This window comes from Spermophilus citellus, assembly GCF_964194105.1.
Source record: "Spermophilus citellus genome assembly, chromosome: 12".
Lineage (NCBI taxonomy): Eukaryota > Metazoa > Chordata > Mammalia > Rodentia > Sciuridae > Spermophilus > Spermophilus citellus.
The window spans coordinates 12,988,997-13,016,720 of record NC_138198.1 but is presented as its reverse complement, the minus strand read 5'-3'; the positions used below and the strand labels follow the sequence as shown (position 1 = coordinate 13,016,720).

General features: G+C 39.4%; 1 protein-coding gene across 3 annotated transcripts in view; it reads right to left on the bottom strand.

Annotated features, from left to right (window-relative positions):
• Window positions 1-970: 970 nt before the first annotated feature.
• The window catches only part of PTPN2 (protein tyrosine phosphatase non-receptor type 2), an 83,412-nt gene continuing 56,658 nt past the window's right edge, over window positions 971-27,724 (bottom strand). For 2 of the 3 annotated variants that reach the window (XM_081262875.1, XM_081262877.1), the window contains exons 6-9: window positions 25,897-26,106; window positions 23,197-23,349; window positions 14,353-14,534; window positions 8,158-8,958 (exon numbers count right to left, since the gene is read on the bottom strand). In XM_081262875.1, the coding sequence (XP_081119001.1) occupies window positions 8,751-8,958; window positions 14,353-14,534; window positions 23,197-23,349; window positions 25,897-26,106 (753 nt within the window). In that variant the 3' untranslated portion in view covers window positions 8,158-8,750. Of the gene's footprint in view, window positions 1,345-8,157; window positions 8,959-14,352; window positions 14,535-23,196; window positions 23,350-25,896; window positions 26,107-27,724 lie in introns of those variants that run through there. The other variant, XM_081262876.1, reaches the window with a different exon arrangement.

Genomic DNA, 27,724 nt, shown 5'->3' with positions numbered 1-27,724 from the left:
AAGGAAAATCTGAGGTCTTAGGAAGTCTGTGGAGAAAGCTTCAAAGAAGCCCTTGATCTGCTGCCAAGAAGTCATATAAAGAGTGATGGCCTTGTTTGGTCACAGTAGAAACTAAAATGACCTTGTGGGCCATCTTGGGAGTGGTACAAGACAGACAAAGCCACAGTAAGGCAGAACATGGGAAGTGAGGAAGTGGAGGCAGGTGAAGGTGGTAACTCCAGGAGCTTCCTCTAACGGGGAGGAGCAGCTGGCTGCTGTGCCTGGCGAGAACAACTCTTCTTGCAGCTTTCAGGAGAGACCCGGCAGGGGCTCACTCCACCTGCCTCTATATAACAGACGCAGGAAATCTGGCGTAGGGCAAAGAGGAACACAGGATAAAGTCATTTGAATTTTTAAAAGCTGAAACAGCTGTATTTAAAAAAATATTGTAAGAATTTCTCAGCTGGCAAAATAAACAAATAAATAAATAAATGACAGGTTTTTATACCCTTAAGGCTCCGCTCATGTGACTGCAGGGGCTTAAGTGTCTCTGGACACCAAAATCATCACCAATAGACAAGTGACCACATATGTTGCCCCAATCCACCCCTTGGGCAGGAACTGAGATGGAAAAAGGGATCCCTGGCCTCCTGCTGAGGGAAACGTGGGGCAGAGTGCACCAGCCTGCAGGAGGACACTGGGTACTGCACGGGACTGCTGCACCTCTCTGAAACTACTTTTGACCACTAGGCAATACTAGCTCACATCTCAAGTGACCTCAGGGATGTACCTTTCCTGTTTTTGCTTTTACCTAACCAATACTATTAGGACAGAAGACTACTGAGGAATAACTAAAAAAATCTGGAAAAGTAACCAATGTTTTGAATCAATTTTCATTTAAATATCAATTGCTAGTTATGGAAATCTGAGAAGAAACCCATAATATTCATATTTGAAGCAGAGCTGTCCTAAGACAATGCACACAAAGCAACATAGTCTATTTAATAAAAATATTTAATGCTGCCAAAAAGTATAAAAATACAGTAGGAATGGCAGTACAATACAAAGTAGTCTCTCCTAATTTATTTCTTTTACATCTTTCTACATTTCATACACACATTAAAAACATGTAGCAATACATCAGATTAAAGGGTCTGCCAAGTCTTCTGCTGGTGGGTGCTCTTCATTCCCTGGGTGTAAAGTTTACTTTGTAAACAGACAACCGTGAGGCCGTCTACAGGCTTAGCAAGCCTCACTTAGTTTCCGGAGTGGGCTTCAGGTCTTGCTTTGCACATCAATGGTTCAAAATTTATAGCTGCAGAATATTCTCAAGTCATGAATATTTAGGTGTCTGTCAATCTTGGCCTAAAACATAAAATAAGAAGTCATCTATTCAATTCATATTTACCAAACACACAGACGTACATAGATACACACAAACACAACAGGACTAACGATGAACTAAAAGTAGGGCACCGAAAACCATTCCAACATGTCACAGTCAACCACACCAGATGCTTCGCTATCATCTTGGTAAAACTGCAGTGCTTGATTTTCATGTACAATCAGTGGTGTGAGACAGACGCAGGTAAAGCACCATGACTCATCTTCTTCTTCAAGAATTACTAACTTCAAATTTTTCAGGTCATCCAGTTTTACACAAGAAATGACCTCTTTGTAAGATACTGACAGACAGACAGATTTAAAAAAAAAAAGTAGCCACAGGAATTTAGCAAGACTACATGGTATGTGCTGACTTACCAACACTTTGGAATTCAATGCCAAAGTCTAATCCAATTTGGACCTCCACTGTGTAAGACTGCTAAAAATACTATTGATACAATGTTTGGACATAAAGTTGCCATGTGTCTTTAAATCACCCATGTTAGCAGCTGCATTTTGTCCTGAGGGACAACACTAAGGATCATAGCTACATGACTGAAGTGAGAGGAAACTGAGGTTACCAAAAACATGAAAGAAAACAGACATAAAATAATTGTCAGGCTTACTGTACCTTAATGCCAAGGGGTGAAAATGAGTTTAAACAAGCAATGGAAGGAACGCAAGGGCAGCAGGATTTTTGAAGTTCCTGCACAATTATTTGCAAACGGACAACTTTTGGAGAGGTTCACGGTATTGCCATTCTCCCCAGCTCCTCTTTACCACAGAGCCCCAAACCTAAACATGTCAGTCCTGTGGCTCCGCATGGGCAGGCAGGAAACACAAGCCAGGTCCACACCAGTTAGCCAGAATGTCTACTCAAAAGCCCCGAGTTCTGGGGACCAGACTTCTTTCAGCTCCCAGCCCCCTCTGCAGAACAGCACCCCTGCACCGGGCACCGATGGAGCCGTCTTTTCATCAGGACTTCCCACCAACATGAACATCAAGTCATCAAGAAATCATTCTTAGTAGAATCTGAGTCACAAAAACTATGGGTGCTCGTTATAGGGGTCTCCAGCACCTGAACCAAGGGGGCTGACGGAAGGCAGAGCACCCTTTACAATTCTGATGCAAAATGTGCACCTTCCATGCACTCGGAAGACTGCTCAGAAAGGAACTTAATTCAATAACAGTGAATGAAAGGGGGCTGGGAATGTGGCTCAGGCGGTAGCGCGCTCGTCTGGCATGCGTGCGGCCCGGGTTCGATCCTCAGCACCACATACCAACAAAGATGTTGTGTCCGCCCAGAACTAAAAAAATAAATAAATATTAAAAAAAAAAAAAAAACAGTGAATGAAAGAAGGGTTTGATTTAGAGAATATTCCGATGTTCCAAGAATACTTCTGATTTTCAGTAGTAGTACAAATTATTTCACAACTTTCTCCCTCCACTTAAAAAAAAAAAAAAATCAGAGGAATATTTTGGCTTTTAACAGCTAAGAGTCTTTCATTTTCCCATTTAAATATTTGGTCCAAATACTCCACATAAATACAGTCGTGACTTAACAGGAAAGGCCTGAGGCATGGAGTCACCGGGCCTCCTCGGTTGGAGACTGCACCTCAGTTCTATCAGGTACTGGCTGTGCAGTCTGGGGCAAGTTACTTACACTTTGATTCAATTTTCTTACCCAAAACCAGAGGTAATGCCATCTAGTTAGATGAAGGGTCATGGAGGTTAAATCCAGATTGCACATTTAAACTGGTTGGAAAAACTGTAGATGGTGAATGGCTACAATTCCAGATTAGTTAAAGACATATTTACCAACGATGAATTTTTTTTTTTTTTTTTGATACTGGGGACTGAACTCAGGGGTACTCGATCACTGAGCCACATCCCCAGTGATTTTGTATTTTACTTAGAGACAGGGTCTCACTGAGTTGTTAGTGCCCATCATTGCTGAGGCTGGCTTTGAACTCGAAATCCTCCTGTCTCAGCCTCCCGAGCTTCTGGGATTACAGGTGTGTGCCACAGTGCCCAGCTGAATGATTTCTTATAACAACCTAAAAGATGGGATTTTTAAAAATTTAATTATTATTTCTAAATATTTTTCAAACAAGATGAAATCACTGACGAGGGTAACTGTTTTAAAGGACTATTTATACGTAAGACTGAAAAGACAAATAGGCTTCATTTTCAGAAATTCTGGTTATGTTTGCTTGGACCAATTTTTGCTATTTTATTTAATGAGGCGAAAGGTAAAACAGGTTCTGACAAGCTGAGTGGTGTGGGTTGCACTGGGTCTTCTCTGCAGAAGTAGCCTTGGCTGGCGTGGGCAACTCGGGGTGTGGGGCAGGACCTTCTGTCCTGAGCCAGCACTGACATGCTGAGGTATCAGGAGCCAAACTGCTCCAGGAGTCATTTCTGCCATTAGATATTCACACCAAGAGTCTACTGCCTTGAGTCCCAGCTGATCACAACCTCTCAGGTGAGCCAGGGCTGCCTTAAAGGCCACTTACCCAAGTTCCTCTCCTGAATGTGCCAAACATAGTGTTTATTAGTTATTTAAAGCATCAACGGCATCATGGTCTGAAAAGTCTATGTCAAGTCAGAGCAGCAACGAAAAATAACTTGATGTCTCTTAAAGAGTCTATACAGGAAAAACCACCACCACCACCTCCACCTCCACCACCTCATGCAATTCTCCTCGCCGAAGGCCAAAACAAGCTAAGCAGCACACCAGCCAGGGTCAGAGCCGACTCTGCAGGCAACATCCTCACTCAACACTGTAATCCCCATATTCCATTTTTAACCAGAAAACCAGAAAGGGCTCAAAGACAGAACTTCCCAGTGGACTGCCCAGAATCAGGGTTCTCTGCATGTTTTCACTGCCAGCTCCCAGACTCTCAGACCACGCAGAAGCTTCCACATCAGCCCCTGCTGACACTGGCAAGGGCTCTGGGTCAGGAGCACAGCACGGGAGGAAAGGATCGGCACTGACAGTGGGTGTTTCCAGAGCGTAGGAGCCAAAGGAGGCGGCCGCTTGTTTCTGTGGAGAGTGCAGACAGGAAAGCACCGTGCAGAGCAGCCTGCTGCTCTCCTGGGGCAACGTGAAGGTGCCAGACAGTCAGAAAACTCCTGCTGCAGGGGAGAGAGAACCACACTCATACCACTTTCTTGGATCTGGATGAACAATGGCAATGTTAGGACAGGCAACAGAATAGAGCCCGCATAAGCGCGCTGCTCGTGCACTTCCTGGGCAGAGCAGGAAGGAGGAGGCCCCCCCTGCCCCCACAGCAGGGACGGCTGGGACTGCGAGTGCCAACGCTGCTGGGAGGCTCGGGCACCACCGTCCCATGAACACCACTTGGAGAACAGGTACAAGGACAATTAGAATCCAAGCCAAATAATGGAAATGGAGGGAAGGATGAATGAACAGGTCAGCTACAGAGTAACCATCCAGACAGTGAGAAGGCCTTTATTTCACTTCATGAGATGATAACATTTGCCTCTATCACCTACATAAGTCACAGCCAAATAAGAGCTTCTTAAAAGTGAGAGAGCCTTTATTAGCTGCTGTGTACGAATGAGAGTGCAGAGCAGACATTTCTACTGACACCTGGTTCCAGAGTGTGGAAAGAGGCACCCAGTCCAGTCAATGAAGGATGACCTCAGCCGTCCTTCCTTCCCTACCAAGATGCCACAGACTTGGGGGGGCGGGGCTACACCCAGTTACATACTCCTCACTCACTCAGAACCCCCGTGGGAACCTGCTAGAAGAAAATATAAACCAGTGTTTAGCAAGGGCTTGAAATCTTGCCTGAACACAGACAGAATGAATTACATACTGAATGGTACTCAGATTAAAACACTTAAAATTATTTTTAAAGATATGTATCTGAAAGTAAAAATCAAAGCAGATTAGATTTTTTTGAATCTGTACAATAATAAGGCAGGCAAATTTGGAAATGCAGGCACTCATTAAAAGGTCAGTAAAAGTATTTTTAATACCATCAGGTTCTGATCTCTATATCAAATCCAGTTAGTAACAGTTTTCTGAGCATTTTATGGTTCAGCTTGGAGACAGCATCTCTCTAAGTCATTCCAACTTCAGATCCTCCTGTCCCTGCCTCCCAAGCTGCTGGGGTGATGGGCACCACATGATGTACATGTCCAGCTGGGCAGACACGGTAAGAAATGAGTTGCAGTCTCTAAGAATGATCTGATTCTAAAATATACCAGAGAGAGACTTTTCAATGATAGCACCGCAAAAGAAATGAAGAGATGTCAAGTCTCAGGCTTCTTGGGACCTAACACCACCACGACCGACTCCCAGCACTGTGTGAGCACCATCCCTGAAAGGCACAGTGCTGGGCACACAGAGGGACCGTGCATGCCATCAACTGAGCTCTACGTGTTTCAGAGTCACCTCAATTCCAGCTCATGCAAGTCGAAGGGACAGGCACATGTGCACCCAAGGCAACTCACTTGCCACCCTTCCTCTGGCAGCTGCTAGGCAGAGCTCTTTAACAGAAAATGACTAACAGTTTCTTGACATCCTTTCACTTTTATTGTTTATCTCTTGGCAGAAATATTAAAACACTGAGAAATGGACCCAAAAGATAAAGGACTTGGCAAATACATATCATCTCTGTTAAGCATGAGAAATGGCTTCACTTTGTGCTGAAGCTCTGTATGCACTTTTATTACTTCAAACTGCAAAAAGTGGGCATTGTGTTTATCTTATATATAAATTAAACATGGAGAATGTTTAAGGAACAATGTAACACAACACGTGGCTACACCTGGAAAGGAGTGTGTAACCAGCCAGCACCTCCATGAAGCAAAGTCTGTACCAGCTCAGAGTAGACGTGGAGGTGAACTAAGTGCTCTTTCCTGAGAATAAGAGACCTTCTTTTTTTGTGTTTGTTTTTTGTTTTTGATACTGGGGATTGAACCCAGGGGCACTTAAGCACTGAGCCACATCCTTAGCCCTTTATTGTATTTTATTTAGAGACAGGGTCTCACTGAGTTGCTTAGGACCTCAATAAGTTGCTGAGGCTGGCTTTGAAGTTGCAATCCTCCTGCCTCAGCCTCCCGAGCTGCTGGGATTACAGGCATGTATCATTGTGCTCGGCTATAAGTGACTTAAAATCTGTTGAAGTCACAAATATTCTGGAGACCTATGCATACACAAAATCCTTTTTAAGATGCAGAACCCATCAGGAACTGCTTTCTTCTGGTGCTAATGGAGAGGGCAGGAGCCACATCTTTGTCCATGTTTGACTTGTACAGCTCATTTAACAAAGGGCTGGGGGTAATGATCATGGCACTGCCACCTACTGCCATATATTTTAGTAATTAGCATTTGGCACACACAAAATAATCAGCACTGGTAAAACCACACCCCTGTTTAAAGACTCCACCATCCACCTCACCCTCAGGGATCTGCTGGGAGGGAAGAGAGCCTGGCCCTGAAGTTCACAAAGTATTCACTACATTGAATTTGATTTTAAAACACACTGTACCATGTACCATCCAGAAGGACAAAAAGCAGACATAACGCTAAGCTGAAATGCTGAATCCACGAAGCACGTTCATCCTGAGTAAGGCTGGGTACAGCCTTATCAGTATTTCTTTCCTATAAGGAGTCTTTATCTTGTTGTTTAAATCAAGGAAACAAACTAACTGGAAATGGAATGATGCCTGCCCATGCTGTGCCTGCAGAGCAATGGACTGTACTTTAGCAAAGATAAAGCAATGCAAATTAGAAAGAAGAATTTTAAACCAAAAACCACCTAAAGCATTAGCGTCTTGATGCCTAAACACAGGTTTAGTTCAGACAGACAGACAGAGATGTCCCTCTTACCTCCTCTCCACTTCAGGGTCAAGGACACAGTGATACTGAGTCAGGATATGGGCACAAGTTACATCAATCTTACTTAATATGTAGTACCACCTATGTCCTGCACAGTCAGCACACTCAGTAAGGCTACGCAAGTCAATCCCAAACATTACCTACATCCATGGTTTTCAAACTGCCTTTACATGATAACTGTCCCCCTTGAAATGATTAAGCCTTGTGCCAAAACCTTACATGGTACATAAAAGATAAAGCAGAGATGCTGAGGCTGACAGTCAACTTCTTGGTGACCCTCTTGAAAATCCAATGAGCAGAGTTTGGAAACCACTCAAATAATATGTACTATCTATGCTGCCTGGCAATTAATTTATATCAACTATTTAGAGTTTAAGTTAAACAAGTCAAACACTGATTGGTGTATTGGAACCTGAAGAAAACTAGCACTCGGGTGAGTAGTGAAGTCTAAAAATATTCACTAAGAAGTTAAAGGACAAGGGAAGGTTTGTACATCATCTCACTATTTGCTGCAGTGGAAAGAACGTGAAAAAATTTTGCTTCAAAACTTCAGTCTGTGAACTGAAATCACAGATCACCAGTGTCGCTGCTTTTAGTTTCTAAATCATGATTTACCCCAATTATAAATTAGGGTAATTACACTGAGTTTTTGTGGAAAATATACAGTGTTAGTCATGGGCTTTGCAGAGACCAATTTCTGTACACAGTCTTGGCAGCTATTACCTAAGTGTCCCAGCAAGGATTTCAAAGATATTTTGCAGAAAAATTTTGTTTTTCTTTTTCTTTTTAAAATAGAGAAAACTGTAAAATATAAATGAAATGCAAATATGTAGTAGAAACTGCTTATCCTGATTTGTAACTACTCATATCAAACTTCTCTTTAGGAAAAGGGAAAATGTATCCAGTACAATTGAAGCAACATACAATTTATTATTATTATTTTTAATGGTAACAGATTTTCAAATTGAGTTTTTAAAAAGTACATTTAACTACAAAAGTAAGATTAAATAGGTACTTATAAAATATATTTACCCTGAAATGGTTAAGAATATAAAGTGTTGATGCCCATGTCAATAATACATTATACATTACACACATTAAAGGTCATTTTCTTTCCATTAATAATGTAATAAAACCACAATATTTATTGCTTGTATCAAGTGCAGGTTAAAATCCAGATAGCCTTCAAATTCAAATCCTTGTGATAAAGGATTTCTCAATGTTGGTCGGGTGAAATTACGTGTCACACTTGTGAATACAGGTGCAGAATGTATCGATTTTTAACACGCACGAACGTCTTTATTTTAGACAGCCGCTTACAGTTTAGGTTTCAGAGGCACCTGCAGTGAAGAGTCCTGAGATGCTGGGCTGGGGTTAAGTCTCACTGATCTGGTTGATGTCTATTCTACTGCACCGTTTTTGGGGTAGGAGGCGTTTGCTGCTAAAAGACAGACCCTTGTGATTAATGCAGCAACGTCAGTACTAGTGCAGAAGCTTGCTGGGCAAAACTGTTTATTTATAGGACATTTTGCTGAAAAAACAGAGTCCAGCCAACCAAAGCGCCAACCAAAATGACTGACACAAACCCCATCTTAGTGAGCACAGGCTGCCAACATAACCACCTTTTTCTTTTTCGTTCAGTCTCATTCAGCCTCTGTTTCATCTGCTGCACCTTCTGAGCAGTGGTGGCTTTTCTGTCCTCTCGAATACGTCTCCGTAGAATACTGTGGATTAGAAATAATAATGATAAAAAGAAGGTACGCATAGCAGAACAAGATCACTCTGGTATAAAGGATCCGGACACTGACAAGACCACACACATCCACATGTTCTTCAAGTCCTTCAATCACTGCAATAAACAAGGGGAAGCCCCAGTGCTACAAATGGTCCAGAGATGTGCTCTGATAACTCAGCAATCGCTTCTGGTACAGTTTTATATTAATGTATACTTTTAACAGGACCTGAAAATAAGCAAGGCTCTTTTTCAAACTGTGAACTGGTGCCCATCAGTTTTCATTCCCTCCTTTTTTTTGGCAGGGAGGGTGGGGGAGGTTCTGGGGCGTTGAACTCAGGGGCACTCGACCACTGAGCCACATCCCCAGTCTTATTTTATATCTGATTTAAAGACAGGGTCTCACTGAGTTGTTAGTGCCTCCCCGTTGCTCAGGCTGGCTTTGAACTTGTGATCTTCCTGTCTCAGCCTCCCGGCAGCTAGGATTACAGGTGTAGCCTCTATGTACAACTCCTTCTTTCTTTGCCAGCCAGTCTGCAGATGCAGGAATGGGAAACAAGGAGGTGCTCCGGCACCTGGTCCTCTGTACTATCATTTGATGTTTCAAGGCCCTTGATCAGTGCCATCTGTTAAAAATTTCCATGGATACTCTACTGTGACAGGGCCTACTTTTCTTTTTATTTATTTTTGGTACTGGGGGTTAAGCTCAGGGGCCTGAGCCACAACCCCAGCCCTATTCTGTATTTTATTTAGAGACAGGGTCTCACTGAGTTGTTAGTGCCTTGCCATCGCTAAGGGTGGCTTTGAACTCGCTATCCTCCTGCCTCAGCCTCCCCAGTCACTGGGATTACAGTGTGCCACCACGCCCAGCAAGTGGGCCTACTTTTAAATTTATCCTTACACTTTTCTAGCTCCTGTTTTCCTATTCAGTACTGGTCAGCATAAGCTCCCTGACTCCCAAGATACTCAGACTCAGCACTACATAAAGAATGGCCAATGGCAAAACATCAATTACTACTTCTTCCCTTTAAAAAATCTCTCACAAAACTCATCTGCTCTTTTTGCTTATTGTCTGTGATATGGCAAAAGCCTAACCAGTTTCCCAGTAATTTTTCTAAAGTAGTTTTGAGCATGCAGCTTAATTTTAAAAAAGTGAGTTCCTCTTCAATGTCTACTACATGAAGACACAACTTTTCTTCCTGGCCAAAATGTTTAATCTGAATCAAATCATGAGAAACAATGAGAAATATAGACTGTGGAACATTTAAAAAGACAATTGGTCAAGTGAGGGGAAAAAGAAATGGAGAACAGTTCCAAATTAAAGGAGAAACTTTAAAAACCACATCAATCAAATATAATCAAAAGCATGACCCTTGATTAGATCCTGAATTACTTTTTAGAATAGTTCTAGAAATTGGGATAATCATAAAAATGTTCTAAAATTATGTTATGGACGTAGCCACAAAACTCTGTAAATATATTAACATCCACTGAATTCTATACTTTAAATAACAGGAATGGAGGGAAGGGAGGAGGATGGGAATGGGAAAGACAATGGAATGAATGGGACATCACTCTCCTATACATGACCAGTGTAACTCCACATCATGTACAACCACAAGAATAGAAGTTACACTCCATGCATATATGATATGTCAAAATACAATCTACTGTCATGTATATCTCTAAAAAAGAATAAATAAAGAGAAAAAGAAACCCAAAACACAAAAAAGAATCTTATTTTATCATGTTACATTTCTCTGATATGCTGGAACCTGCAGATGTTGCTGACCGACGTGTCCAGGCAGAATCAGCACAAACAGCCTTCAGCTCTGCACTACTTTTCATGCCCAAACACCGCCCCCCACCATCCTGTTCTTCAGATTTGTTTCCCACAAAGACAGAATCTTCCCTTTTATCTTGGTCCTCTCGTTTCTATTCTATTCTTCAAGTCTTCCTCTTCTCATCCCCTGAAAGCCTTGTGTATTTATGGTATTTAATTTATAGTAAATAATTGACAATTTGCTAATAATTTGCTAATTTGGGTACTTGCTTCTCATATTAGTAACTGAGGACTATATTTTGCTTACCTTTAATTCCTATAGTTCTTCTGCACATGTTTTTCATTTTCACTTATTAAGTAAACAGGCCCCCCTGGCTGTCTGAATTCCATCCGAATATTTACTTGCAAAAATTATTACTGAGAATACTCTCTGAATTGAAAACTCGTAGACAAATGCACATACTGCTAGTAAAAATATTCAAGTTGTGTTCAAATGCAGGAAATACATTTATAAAAGATGTAATGAATCCATTAAGTGATATGATTATATAATTAGTGCTTTACATCTGATATGAGTTTAAAAGGGCTGCCCAGAGGAGACCATGTGGAAAGCCTTGCAGTTGCACACAGTGGGCTTCTGCCAACACATGCCCTGGCAGGCACATTCCACACTACGCATACTCTCAGGAGAGGGTCCAAATGACTGAACTTTTCAAATACCCCAATTATTTATTCTCATTTGCAGAACACTGACTTTCAAATTTAAGACTGCGAGACATAGTAAGAAGCATCTTACTATCACAATGAAGTAACCACACATTTGTGTCTATATGTTATTATCATTACACATTATATTATTATAATATATATTATTACTATATCATTAGTATATTAATGATAATATTAACATATAATTAAATTATAATATTATAACTATAGGTGTGTATATTTATATTCAATACATACATATATAAAAGTAGGTTAAAATAAAGTATTTGTGATACTCAGATAATTTTTTGGGGGGGATACTTGTAGATAGACAGCATGCCTTTATTTTATTTGTGTATTTTTCTATGTGGTGCCAAGGATTGAACCCAGTGCCTCCCACGTGAAAGGCAAGCACTCTGCTGCTGAGCTATAACCCCAGCCTGGATAATGTCTTTTTTACTCTTATATTTTCTTCTTTAAGAAATACTTTTTAGGGCTATGGTTGTGGCTCAGTGGTACAGCGCTTGCCTAGCACATGAGAGGCACTGGACTCAATCCTCAGCACCACATAAATATAAATAAATATAATAAAGGTATTATTTCCATCTAGAACTAAAAATATTTAAAACAAAAGAAAAAGAAATGCTTTTTAAACCAAGTAAACTAAACTTCCAATTTGAAAAGCACTGCTGTAGAGGATATTCAATAATGAAATGGAACAAAAATAGTATTATATTCTAGTCTTTCAGAAGCTCCAATTCATTTAATATGATTTTTACTTTTTTTAAAAAAAATATATTTTTAATTGTAGATGAATACAATATCTTTATTTCATTTTAATTTGGTCCTGAGGATTAAACCCAGTGCCTCATGTGTGCTAGGTGAGCGCTCTACCACTGAGCCACATCTCCAGCCCCTCATTTTTACTTTATTAGGATCTCTAATATAAAGCTATCAGTATTAATATTTATTGGGTCTGAGCAATAACTTACTAATCTCATCTATCTCAGAGGAAGGAAAAAATAAAGATGAAAACAACATGAACAAGTATACATATGCGCCCACAGCCCCCTTTAAAAGCACGTTTTGTAAGAGCTCTGTAATTCTGGAGTGATTTTGCTAATCTCTGTGCCATGAGACTCAGACATGGGAAGGTTCTCACTGGATAGGGACTATGGCTGGCCTGTGTCTTTAAAACCAAGACAACACTCCAAAATTACAAAGGATCCCAACCCAGTCACCAAGCTCATTTTTCCTAATTCTGCACATAGTACTTAATCAAGGGGTGGGTGGTGGCAACAAATATGCTTGTGACAATCTTATTATGAAAAAATTATTGAAAAAGATAACAGCAACTTAAAACAATATTACTTTGTGGTTTTGGGGATGCTGCTCAGTGGCAGAGTGTTTGCCTGACAAGTGAGGCACCCCAAGAACCTACACATGCACACACGCACACCGTACACTTCCTCATTTAAAAGTACTAAATTTAAGGTGGAAAAAAATATACTTGTACAAATAACTTCATGCTTTCACTAGTCATCTTAAAACTACTAAAACCATAATAAAGAATAATATATCATAATTAACAATTCAAAAATAAACTATTCAAGTCTAAAAACCCATGACTATATAGTGAAATGTTAGTTTTTATAAATTTTAAGGCATGTAATCTTCTTTTCTGTTGCTGAGGATTGAGCCTAGGGCCATGCACACGCTAGGAAGAATGTTCTACCACTAAGCTATACCCCCAGGCCCATATTAGGAAAAGAGAAAAGTGAAGCTATAATGTGTAGTTGGCCTTGACTATTTTCATTGGTACATTCCAAAATCCTGATCTAATAAAATTACTGTAACATAAAAATTCTCAAAGTAAAAAGTGTATTTCACAAAAAAAGAAAAGGAAAAAAATGTCATTTGGAGACAGAAGAAGAAAAAGAGTTCATTCACTTTGCTAGATGGCTCATAACCTTAGGATACCAGTTTCCTAATGTGGGTACGAGCCTTGGACATGTAATTTGTTAATGTTAAACGTTCATATTAATTTAAAACCCAGAAAGTTTCAAAGGGCATTTTAATGTAATTTTTGGGAAAAAGACTTATCTTCCTCTAACAATGGAATTTTTTTTAAGTATTTTAAGATCTTATTAAAGGCATATTGGGTATTTTTTCTTAAATATTATTTTGGCTGTAAATAGACACAGTATCTTTATTTATTTATATGTGGTGCTGAGGATTGAACCCAGGGCCCCACATGTGTGAGACAGGCACTCACTCTGTCACCGAGCTACAGCCCCAGCCTGTTTTTTGTTTTTTCTTTTGGTACCAAGGATTGAATTCAGGAGCACTCCACTGAGCCATATCCCCAGCCCTATTCTATATTTATTTTGAGACAGAGTCTCACTGAGTTGCTTAATGCCTTGCATTTTGCTGGGGCTGATTCTGAACTCATGATCCTCCTGTTTCAGTCTCTGGAGCTGCTGGGATCACAGGCATGCAACACCACGCCTGCCTTTTTGTATTTTTATTAGAGACAAGGTCTTGCTGAGTTGCTGAGGGTCTTGCTCAGCCTCCAGAGCTGCTGAGATTACAGGTATGCACCACTAAGTGTGGCTAAAGGCATATTGTTAATTGCATTATAACTAATACTAAAAGTGATTGCAAACAGCAGTTATTAATACCATTTATTTTCTGTATCATACTGTTCATTTTCCCACCTAATTATAATTAACTTTTCTACTCAACTAGTGTTGTTTCTTCAACTGGTTTCCAAGTATTGACTTTTTGTAATGGGATTCTGAAAACCCCTTAGGTAACAAACAAATAAGCAATTACCCTCATTTAATAAATAAAGGCTTGCATGACTCTGAGCCCCTTGAGTTAACTGAAGCGTACCTGCTGCTGTTTTCCTCTGCTGTGTCCTGCACTTTAGAGGAGAGCCCTGTGCATCGGTCACTGGTTGGTTTCTCTTCTTCTGGACCTATTCTGCTCCCATTGTACTTTCCAGTCATTATTTTGTTTGGTGAATGGTCAAAAGCAGGAGATAAGTCTTCTTTAGAAAGTTCTTTCCACCGTTTCTATGTAGGGAAGAGAAATGAAAAACAAATGTGAACACTAAAATGTAGTTTTCCTTAAATAAAAAGCATCTACAGCCGAGCGTAGTGGTGCACACCTGTGATCCCAGCAGCTGGGGAGGCTGAGGCAGGAGGATCCCAAGTTCTGAAACTCAGCAAGGCCCTGAGCAACTCAGTGAGACCCTGTCTCTAAATAAAATATAAAAAAAGCCGGGGAGATGGCTCAGTGATTAAGCGCCTCTGGGTTCAATCATCAGTAGCAAAAATAAAAAAGAAAAATTTTACAAATTGAAATCAAGTTATGAAAACCCTGTGATGCTAACAGATGGCATTCTACCAAATCACAACTTTACGCTTGTGTTAAGTTTAAAAACTTCAGTCAGGGGCTGGGGATGTGGCTCAAGCGGTAGCACGCTTGCCTGGCTTGTGTGCCGCCCAGGTTCGATCCTCAGCACCACAAACAAAGATGTTGTGTCTGCCGAGAACTATAAATATTAAAAAATTCTCTCTCTCTCTCTAAAAAAAAAAAAAAAAAAAAAAAAAAAAAAAAAAAAAAAAAAAAAAAAAAAAAAATTAAAAAAAATAAAAACTTCAGTCAATAAAAGCATTTAACACTTATTTTTATGTGCATTATATGAAGTTGAATACAATTATCTTCATAAAACCTAGTGAATTTTATCTACTGGAGACAAACTATATAAGGATCTCACTAAAGTATTAGTTATAGTAAGACAGTTTTAGCTAAAATTCAATATTTCTTGACTCTTCATCATTCCCAATCCACAGATATTCAACAGTGGCATAGTGACCAAGATGACCTGTAAATGTGATCTGATTCCTTCTTGCTTCTTGCCACTGACCAGTCTAGGTGAGAAACAACTAGACTTCCAAACAGGTCCTCGTGATGCCAAAGGACTTTAATTTGGTTGTCCTTACCAGCTACAAGGGCTGCTCCAAACAGCTAACCCATAACCCACCACTGGGCTAGCGAAACATCCTTTAGCACACCTGGACATCAGATTTGATGACAAAGAGCAGGATTCAGCCCAAGGCGAAGAGAGCTTTCAGTTTCTTCCTTTTTGAAAGACGATGTCCTCACCTACCTTAGGAGAATACTATGGTGATAAATGAGATGGTGGGCGAAGAGCCTAGTATTTTGCCCCACAAAGGTTAAGTTTCCTGCACCCTCTCTGCCTCATTCCTAGGAACAAAGCTGGAGGTGGAAGCACAAGGCATATCTGGCTCCTGGAGTTGAAAGCAGTGGCAGATAGTACAGGCCAAAGAAGGAATGACCTTGGCACTGGGACCATGGTCTCTTGAGCCCTGCACGGGCTGCAAACACACCACAACTTGTCCACTGCCAACAGCAACAACGGCAGAAGCTAACACTAGTGGGAGCCAATGGTTCTCATTAAGACTGACTTTGACACTGGCCCCAAACAACTGATGTGGACAGGGAAAACCCCCTTTGAGACCCTTTCATAGAAGCATGGAGTCTTGAAACTAAACACTATTTACTGCCCAATGAATGTGATAATTTTAACACTGTAATGTACACTTGCCTGGAATTTGTGGAAAATTCATTCCCTGGAGTTACTTCTTTGTAAAACAGCACTATTAAAATCAACCCTTCTATATTCAGATTTAAAAAAAAATTCCAGAAAATCTATTCATACACTGGATAAAGTAGTTTCTAATCTATCTTGCTTTTACCACACAACAGATAAATGAGAAAAAAAAAAAGGCATTCAGCATCTCCACCTTTCCCAGAAACATCTATTCTACTTAGCTGTATGATTCACAGATCTCTTTTTGTCTTGTAATGGTAGATTTTCAGAAACCTTGGAGAATGTGACATTCTATAATCTCCTATGTCTGGAAGACACTGCAAAGCACATCTGTTACAACTGGGTGGAGATGGAGAGTCTGAGTGGACAGAACGACCCTGAGCCCCACTGGACTCAACCACATCCAGAAGAATACTGTGCCCACAGTTAAGGAACCACCAGGCAGTGGCATGGAAGAGTGAGATGCTTTCACTTTAGAGACTGCCGGGTTCCTTCTTCCCTGGTTCCAAATTTTTGTTACTTGCCCCAATAGCATTTTTTATAGTGCCAATGCAGGGGAAAGCTGAGGTGAACAAGATACTCATCAAGCACTTGCTGAACCCATACTGCTCCATGCTTCAACCCCACAGCAACCTTAGGAGACAGGCACTGTCACCGCTTCCTTTTACAGAGGACATGGGGGCAACTGAGCTTGGGTAGCTTGCCCCAGGTGAGGCAGCCAATGAACAGCAGGCTAGAATTTAACTCAGACAGTCTGGGCTGATGATGCCATCACTCTTCACAATGATGATCTGTGTTCATGAAAAGTTCAACAACTTCAGCCAAGGGATAGCTTTAAGAAATACCCAATAAAAGGTTATGCTGTCTTCAGAATTAATGCTGGTCCATTTTTAAAGTTTCCATTCTTCACAGAGATCTAGTTACAGCAACTTGGACAACACTCAATCTTGTCAATAAATGAGACAATATAAAAAAAATCAAGTCTTACAATTTCCCAGAATGTGCAACAAATCCAGACTGTCAATAAGAAAGACAAACAGCAGAGGCAGGGTGAGGGGCATTTAGTGCAGAAGAACACCAACTACGTCACTCTGCCATGTACCCAAGCAGCAAACCCACTTGTGGTTGCCTTCCTGTGACATCTGAGCCAGCAGGCACCCCCATGTCACCTGCCTCAGCTGGTCACTGCCAATGGGTGACACCAAGGAACAGCACTTCACACAGGCTCTCATGCTGAAGCCTGCTCCAGCTTCCCTTTCCAATCTGGCACTTGAGCCACACTCCCAGCTCACATGCTGTTGGGGACAGTGCCCCACATGCTGCTCAAACCCCAATCCCAACCATTTCTCAATAAAGAAAGTACCTCCAAGAGCAAAGTGAAGCTATTAAACTTGAAACAACTGTGATTTGTTAAAAAGTTCAAGGGTTCATTTAAGCAGTGCCGAATTACTAGCTAGAGATCTTACAACATCTGGCCATCCTGGATGGCCAAACTATACTATTTACTCTGGAAGTTCATGGTCACCGTCACTACTGGGAAACTGCTAATGAGTATGTGGTAATACGAGCAACTACCTTACATGTTTATCTGACCATGTGACAGGAGGCAACCAGAAACTACATGCATCTAGGTAGGTCAAGGTCACTGGAAGGGTTTTATAAATGAATACATGCTATATAATTATACATGGATTTGATTTAAGGTACAATCACTCTAGATGGGTAATGGTAACACCTCTCCTTTGTGCCCACACGTCCTAAATCACTGCACATATATTCACATATGCAGACACCATCACAAAAAAACTATCATGAAACTATATCCATTAATGAAAGTACCACTCACACCAAATAAATCTAAAGTAAGGGGAAAAAACAAAAGACTGAAGGAGATGACAGATGCCAACTTTAGGAAAAAGGACCAGAGACAAAATTTCATGGGGCAAGTACTTTTGAACAAAAAGGTTCTCTAAAAAAGAAACTAAAATCATATGACATGTTCAATTAAAAACAAAATGGGGGGGCTGGGGATGTGGCTCAAGCGGTAGCGCGCTTGCCTGGCATGCGTGCGGCCCAGGTTCGATCCTCAGCACCACATACCAACAAAGATGTTGTGTCCGCCAAAAACCAAGATAAAAAAAAAAAAAATGGGAAGAGACTGAAAGACAAATATAAATAAAGAATAAAGACAACAAATAGAAAACAGTAACAAACACAACAGATACCAGATATTATTCCAACTTTATCAGTAATTACTGAATAATAAAGGTCTAAATATACCAGTTAAAAGACAAAGTTTCTCAGAGTTAATAAAAAACAAGACTCAACTATATACAATGTATCAGAAACCTAATTTAAAAATTAAGACATACATAGCTGGGCACAGAGATGCATGCCTGTAATCCCAGTGGCTCAGGAGGCTGAGGTAGGAGGATCTCAAGTTCAAAGCCAGCCTCAGCAACTTAGTGAGGCTTTAAGCTACTTACTGAGACTCTGTCTCAAAATGAAAAGGACGTGGCACAGTGGTTAAGCATCCCTGGGTTCAACCCCTGGTACCCCCCCCCCCAAAAAAAAAGACACACATAGATTAAAAGTAAACGAATGGAGAAAAATGTAACATGCTAACACTCATCAAAGGAAAGGAGAAACCATAATGATTTCAGACAAAAAGAGGGCCAAATGACAAAGGGGTCAATTCTCTAAGACATAAAAGTGTTTAACATATGTGCACTTAACAGTAGAGCATCAAGTTCAAAATTCTATCAGAAATGGGCAGATTCAGCAGGAAGAAAATTAGTAAGCAGACAGCCCAACACAAAACCATCATCGATCATGTACCTGGCACCTAGGGAACACTTCATCCAACAAAAGTCACATGGAACATCCACCAAGACATGCCATCAACTGGCCATAAATGCACCTTCACAAAGAGAAATCATACAATGTCTACTTTCAGACCACAGTGGAATTAAACTAAAAGCCAGATAAATCTCCAAAAGTAGAGATAAAACAACATACTTCTATAAATAAAATAAAGGCATTGTGTCCAACTACAACTAAAAAAATAAATATTAAAAAAAAGAAAAGATCAATGAAATAAATGAACCTCTAACCTGGCTGAGAAAAAAGAGAGAAGACACAAATGACCAATATCAGAAATACAACACTGGACATCACTGCAGATCCCAGGGATGACAGAAGGATAATATAGGAATATTACAACTCTATGCTCCTGAATTTCATAACCTAGACAAAATGATCATTTTTTTTTTAGAAAGATACTATTTGCTAAAACTCACACAAGTAACAGACAATCTGAATAGGCCTGTCATTGTTTTAAAAAATTTAATCAATAGTTAATAACCTTCAAAACAGAAAGTACCAGTTCACTGAATTCTACCAAATATTTAAGAAAGACATGCCTGCCAATTCTCTACAATCTCTATCTATCAGATGCAGGGGGGGCCCAGCATCACCCTGATACCAAAACCAAAGACACCACTAGAAACATGGTTCCTATGTGATACATAGGCTCAAGGAGTGTCCCCCAGATGGTACCATATCTCAGCTAGACAGAAGCCAGTTTTTTCTTCCCAAATAATCAGACACAAAGAGGAGATAGATGTAGAAAAGGTTTGTTTTTCTTTCTCCCTCCCATAAACTGGTATCACATCCTTCTGTGCCATACAAGATACTTTTGGGGGTTACAGCTAGTTGTATATGGTTTGGGTTCTCATTTTTAACAAAGTAACCTGAGTATAACATGTATTAAAATTTTATGATTCAGGATTTCAAAGAATTTTCCTTCTCTTAGATTTCTATTCTAAACTAACATTCAAGCACAACACTCTCCAATGAAATACAATATGTGCCACATACATATTTAAAATTTTAGCAGCCACATTGAAAAGACAAATTTAAATAATGTTTTAACTCAAAATATTATCATTTGAACATGAAATCAATATTTCTAAAATTATTGAGATTATTTACACTTTTGTTGTTTTATTTTACATTTTAAGCACATCTTGATTCAAACTAGCCAGATTTCCAATATTTAATAGCACATGTGGTCTGTGGCTATCCTATCAAATGGTGGAGTCCTAAGAGGAGAAAGCCAAGAGAAAATCATCTTCAGAGCGAGTGCATCATAGAACAGTGCATGGTATTATAAAAAAATATTAATTTAAGAAAAACACATTATATAAACACACATTCCAGGAAGGACATACACACTATGATCTGAACTTTTGTGTCCTCCAAAACACACAACATCCAACCTCTCACTGTGGTGGTATTAAGCGATGGGACACTTAGGGGGGTCATTGGGTCGTGAGAACTCCTCTCTCATTAATGGGATCAGTGCCCTTAAAAGACATCTGAGAAAACCTATGTGCCTGTTCCACCAGTGCAGACACAAAGCCCTCTCCAGACACCATCTATGGGGAACAAGCCCTCTCCAGACACCAAGTCTGCTGGTGCTTGCATCCTGGACTTCCTGGCCTCAAGAACGACGTGGAATAAGTTTCTTTTGTTTACTAAGGTATTTCGTCATTGCAGCAACTGACTGGGACACCGTATGTGCCCAGATGACTACAAACTTGGGGTGGGTGAGTTAATGAGGACTTAACTTTGTATGTAATTCAGTTCCACATTCTTTGAATTCTTTTACAGCCAATGTGTAGTATCCCTAGAGCCTGCTAAGACCACTTCTGAACAAACTTCTCCTTGAATAGGTAACAAGACTTTGCCAATTCTGAACTCCTAAAAGATACAGAGGCATTTTCAATGTCCTATCTGGAACAAGGGCAGAGAATACTTGAAAACTGAGTTTAATGACTACATACCAGATAAATATGTCCGAAACCCGTATATATGTAGTGAAAAAGATCCTCAGGGTAAATATATATATTCCAAAACTAAACAAACAAAACTTCAAAGAAAAAAAAATTTGAAAAGTGTAGAACGAAGGATACTACCCAAAGGACAGCTCACTTTCCCTGCAGTCACTTGTCCAATTACAACCAGGAAACCCACAAGGAAGGCATCAGCAAGCCACAAAGGTTTGGGAAAAGCTTGATCTAACTTTCCTTTTCAAATTCCATATTTAAGCTGATTAAAGTTTATTAAGAAAGAATACGAAACTTTCCTAAAGTTCAACATTGAAGTTAATTTTACTCTATCTAAATCACCGTCTACAGCCAAAGCGATTCCAACAAACCCCATGTTCCCAAAGCCTGGTTTCTGAAGCAGGATCAATTATTTGGGTTAATTTCCTGCATATTGAGTATTCTTGATCTAATCTAATGTTTCTTCATTAAATTTTTTCTTTAATGCCTTTGTTTTATTTTTTAAATATTTATTTCTTAATTTTAGGTGGACACAATATCTTCATTTTTTTTTTTTTTTTAATGTGATGCTGACGATCGAACCCAATGCCCCACGCATGCCAGGCAAGTGCGCTACCACTTGAGTCACATCCCCAGCCCTCTTTAATGCTTTTTAATGACCTAAAAAATAAAAAAGAAAATTCTAAATAAAATTTCAGAAATATTACTGATGCATGTGCCTTATCAAGAAGAATCCACTACTCTGTATAAATATTGTACACCAATAACAAATTACTAATATTTGACTTGAAATGTTAGAATGAATCTAACATAACTTTCCCATGTTCTCATATGAATACATGACCAATGTAACTCCACATGTACAATCAGAAAAATTGGAAGTTATATTCCATATACGTATATCCAAGTACATCCTACTGTCATGCATAACTAAAAAAATAAAAAGTTTTAAAATGCTACTAATAAATGAATAGTTTAAGAATATTTTACTGTCTTTAAAACCTACACAATACTCAATTCCTTTCATTTAGTCCTTTAGGACACTGATGGTTTGATTTAAGTTATAAAAGAAGCTTATTTCTGAATTGGCTATTAATTATAGAAACTAAAGACCTACAAGCATATTCACATATGAGAAATATGATGAAATGAATCTAGTCACTTTTGTATCTACTGACTTAAGGCACAGACTGTGTATCCTTCATCCAGAATGCTTGGGACTAGAAATTCTGTTTCAGAATTCAGTTTTGGAACTGGGGAGCATTTTGATGAGCTTTCCTGGTTGAGCATCCCTCATGTGCAAATATGAAATGCTCCAAATCCAAAACTTTTGAGAGGAAGGGAAATGCCCAAAAGTTTCAGATTTTAGATGTTTGGATGTCAATTACCATCCTGTATCTATTTATGTTACTAGACAAGACAGGAAACAGGTGTCTTTTGTTACTGTTTCCTATTTTACATTGTGCCTCAATACATAACATAGATTGTATTGAATCTACCTTTTGTAAATGTGCAATAAAAATATATTCATGGATAATACATAACATAGATTGTATTGAATTTATCTTTTGTAAATGTGCAATAAAAATATATTCATGGATAATAATGCCACTAACCAAAAAAATGTAATATTGTATTAGTACTTCACTGTGTCTGCAATAGGCACTCAAGCTGTTCACCGTCATAAAGTTAAGTATGCACAGGTGAAATATTCTACATTTCCACAACAAGTTTTTTTTTTCTTTTTCTTTTTTTTAAAGAGAGAAGTAGAGAGAGAGAGAGAGAATTTTTTAATATTTATTTTCTAGTTTTCGGTGGACACAACAACTTTGTATGTGGTGCTGAGGATCGAACCCGGGCCGCACGCATGCCAGGCGAGCTCGATACCGCTTGAGCCACATCCCCAGCCCCCACAACAAGTTTTTAATGGGGCAAACATACTTAAGGTTTCTGGTTTATTTCAATGACTAAATGCTTAAATCCTCCTTACGTGAAAAAAGCTCAATTTCTTTAATGAAATCTTGTTTCCCACTAGGGTTTTTCAGTAACACAGAGGACTTAACCTAAAGCTGAATATCCATGAGGAAGTGAGCTTCAATTTTATAATTTTAAGGCAGCCAGCTGGATTTACCCCATTAACTGCAACATATTTTTTAGAAGGGACAAGGTAAGGGCTTAGTTGGAATGGTTATCGGATAGCAACTATATTTAACAAACGGATATTATTCTTTCCGAAGAAAAGTTTACCTGTATATTTGAATCTCCCTTTATATACTTTGCTCCTTCTATTATGGCCATGTAAGAGAATCTGAGTTGATCTGGTGTCTGAATAAGTCCCATTCGATATTTTCTCATATTCAGTAACACTTGTTTAATGTTAATATCATCTCCTTTTTCCATCTGCAAGAAAGGTAAAAGTAAGTCAAGCCTTCTTTTGTTACCTTACAGGAAACAGAAGCAACACAAGGTCATTGTTCAGACTTGTGCTATGCATTTGCTCCTAGTCATAGTTTGGAGGTGAGGTGTCCTCCCAAAGCTCCTAATGATTCAGGATTGTTCAGAGGTGAAATAAGCTGCAGCCTAATCAGTCCATTTTCATTTAAATGGAGTAACCTGGTGATAACTGTAGGCAGGTGGGGCACGAAAGGTGGATCACTGGGGGAGTGTCTTGCAAGGGTACATCTTTTTCCCTATGGCCCCTTTCCCCTTGCCAGCCCCGCCCCCAGCTTTCCTGGCTACCATGAGCTGTGCAGCTTTCCTTTGCCTTGTCCTTCTCATAATGCTCTGCAGTCACTTGTCCAATTACAACCAGGAAACCCACAAGGAAGGCTCCAAATATACTTTTCCTCTTCCAAGCTGTCCTTGTTAAGTGTTTTGGTCACAGTGATAATTTTGTGTGCCGAGCACATTTCTCCTTTAGAACAAGGTTAATTTAACACTCTCCCAATCCATCCCATCCCTCACAATTCACTTGTTCAAACAGCTGCTAACTTTTGATTCTTCAGCTGATTGACAACTGATTTCAAAATAATCATTCTAATTTCATTTTGGTCAGTAATCAGTCAAAGGACTTAACATATACCACAGACTGGAAAGCTGTTAGTCAGAATATTTTTTTTAATTATTATTTTTTTGTAGTTGTAGATGGACAGAATGCCTTTAATTTATTTGTTTATTTTTATGTGGTGCTGAGGATCAAACCCAGTGCCTCACACATGCTAGGCAAGTGCTCTGCCACTGAGTTACAGCCCCAGCCTCAGTTAGAGTCAGAATATTTAAGCCAACAAGTAAATAAGAACTTGTGATGACACCTACCTTACTTTGGATAATAGTGACTGGCTATATAGTAAAGCCTAAATCAGTTTAGCATATGAAATTTAAAACAGAGCAACTGATAACTGAAAAGGAGGTGTAACAGTTTAGCACTTTAATTTTAAAGAATAATAATTCTTTTTTGTATGTGTGATAGGGATTTAACCCAGGGACATTCTAACTCCAATCTACATCCTCAGCCCTGTTAAATTTTGAGACAGGGTCTTGCTAAGTTGCCCAGGCTGGCCTTGAACTTGCGATCATCCTCCTGTCTCAGCCTCCCTGATATTACAGGGGTGTGCCAAGGCACCTAGCTTAAGGAAGGACTTAGGATCAGTTGTGGTATTATTTATTTACAAAAGTCCCAGTGGCAGCAGGCCTTTGTGCCATTGCCCTTCTGCCTTCTTCATATCTAGACTACAGTGGCCACCTAAAAATGGTGGAAAGTTCAGAGAAAGCCTCAGTCCACAAACACACTGCAGAGCCACCATACCATCTGTAAACTACTGATTTAGTTTTAGAAAGACCTCCAAATTGAAAAAGAAAAAAATGGTTGCTGTCATTAACAGCAACCAAAATGTTTATATATGGCGAGGTTCACTGTAATGTAACAATCCAATTTTTGATGAATATAATAATCCGATAGGTTAAAACTGAACTGTAATTTCTAGCTTTCATCAGATGCAAGATTCAAAATGCTCCACCAAGAATGTTATCACATTGATCAAGATCCCCATTAAAGTACGCATGTTTACCAAGAGTACATCGAGTGAATTCATGTGAGCACCTATTTATGCTAGTAGTCATATTAGAAAGCCTGAGAATGCTAAGACCAGAGCAATGAAGCATAGCTACACTTTACAGGGAAAGCTAAGAGACTAATAAATAAAGTGAGGCAACACAGGGCCGTAAACCCTAAGAACACCAGTCTACTAAATTGCTCACATTGTTGATAATACTAAAACAAGCTCAGGAAAGTATAAATTACACTAGGGGGAATATTGAAAGAGATGACACTGAAATCAAAGCAGAAGGTACTACTGATGGGTTTGATTGTATAATAAAAGGAGGGACAAATGACGGCAATAGGAAAGGGAATCAAGGGAAACCAGAGGCCCCCTACAACCAAAACAAAGAAAAAAAGGAAGGTTCTACAAAGCCAGAAAAGGACCTGAATCCTGGTGATGGCTGGGAAGGGTGGGTGGAGACTTACAGCTCTGGGTGTAAACACTAGAATTCAGGGAAGGAAAGATAGCACCAGGTAACACTTGCTGAGTCCTCACAGCGGCCCTGTAAGTACTGTCACTAGCCCCAGTGAAGGAAAACAGACAAAGAGCTTGTCTGAGCAGGGAGAAATTCAATACCAAGGTGAATTTTACTGGAAAGGGGGCCTGTTACTTCTGCAGTGTGAAACTACCAGAGAAAAGCTTCTTCTTGCGAGCTCTGGTGTCACCTTGACTCAAGTCCACAGGCATTAAGGAGGCAGTCCAAAGAGTGGAAATGACTGTTCTAGGTTTTGCCCAAAGAAAGAAGTTTAACCTTAAGAAACCTGGCTCTGGGATATGACATCAGAGCCTATTCCTGCCAGTAGGCAGAAAAAAAGAGGACTGAAATGAGACCATAAATGGCACTTACCAAAACAAGACAGGTGTCCACTAGAGAGAAGGTGCCAGAGCGCCCAATACCTGCACTACAGTGGATCACTGCAGGCCCATGGTCAGGATTCAAGGAGCCAGATTCTCTCACTTTAAATAAGAAATTGAGAAACGAAGCTGGTGACTCAGGGACTCCAAAGTCTGGCCAGGTAGTATAATGAAAGTGAGAGATAGTCCTGGTCTCCCCACTCTAGAAAGTAAGATTAAACAAGAGAAAGTTAGTGACCATTCTTGGCTTTTTTAAAAAAAGCAAAAAAAAACGATGTCAGAAAGATCATGTGTTTTACTCAACGATGTTAATCTTATGGGCTGTTTATACTTCCATTTTCTCATTTGGGTTTTGATAAGCATGTATGCAAATCAGGGAAGTTTTTTTTTTTTTTCTTTAGAGAGGTTTGGAATATATTAATAGCTAACACATATAACACATCACTTTGGAGGCTTGTTTTAAGCTCATTGTTTATTATCTCAATTCATACAAAATCATATCAGAAACCATTTTCCAGGTGAGGAAACTGAGGCAAAAATTAATTTGTCCAAGATCAAGGGCAATAAATAGGGCCTGGACTTGAAGCAGCAGTCTAGAATTTCAGTTCTTAACAATTAGCTTGTACCATACATGCTACCAATATTTTCTCTAATTCATGTATCACAATAAACACATTCTTTTTCTCTATTTAAAAAAATTAGTATCATAATTTTCACTTTCTTTTTTAAAGTTTAATTTTGTAAATATAATCTCCCTCTTAATATGATTTGTCTTGAAAAGCAGCTCCACATATAAAGAGGAGCAATACAAGAATTAATTTAGAGGAATAATCTTTACATTTTTAATTGAAATAGCTCCTCTAATTGCTGTCTTTCCCCAATGTAATAAACCCCAGTCCTGAAGCTGGGTATGTGCCCTGCTGATGTAAGATGGTGCACCAACACGCCCAATGCCTCTGTCTCTGAGGTCTGCCTGGCATCACTATCACTTCCTGGATGTTCCTGATGAGCCTTATTCTGACTAATTCATTATGAAAATGTTCCTTAGCATTCTGCCAACTGCCTTTTGCCCTAGGAAGCACCGCTCTAGTTTATAGTCTTCGTTTCTGTAAATGAAGCAGTGATTTTCTAATGTCTGCACAATTTTCTAGTTTTATTGCAGGACATTTCTAAAAGGAGGAGGCACAGAAAAAATTAACAGCTAAACATCATCATAATGTCCTGCTCCCAGTGAAAATTTTCAAAATTAGAAGGTAGCTTTCACATTTTGATAACTTTGCCTTTTTCAGTACAAATTAAGACTCCTAAGTCATAAAAGATAAAATACTGACAAAATACAATGTAGAAATTAAAAAAAAATTAACTACATATGTTTAGTCACTTTTTTTTTTTTGAGGATGGCCTTAGGCCTGAGCCTAAGCAACTCCATTTTTTAATTTTTTTACCTTTATTTTATTTATTTATTTTTATGTGGTGCTGAGGATTGAAGTCAGGGCCTCGCACGTGCTAGGCGAGCGCTCTACCACTGAGCCACAACCCCAGCCCCTAGTCACTTTATTTTTAATATCTGTTTTCATAATTCCAAATACACTGTGATCCATAGGTGAAATATACTGAAGATACTAACAAATTTCTCTGTTACTATTTAAATGATTTCTAGATTTCAAAACATTTCCTTGTTGTTGCGTGTATGTGTGTGTAAGAGAGATTGAATCCAGGGCTTGCTTGCTGTATGCTAAGTGGGTGTTCTACCACTTAGCATCTGAGTCGCTGGGATTAAAGGTGACTACTACTGCACCTACTCAGCATTCCTTTTAAAT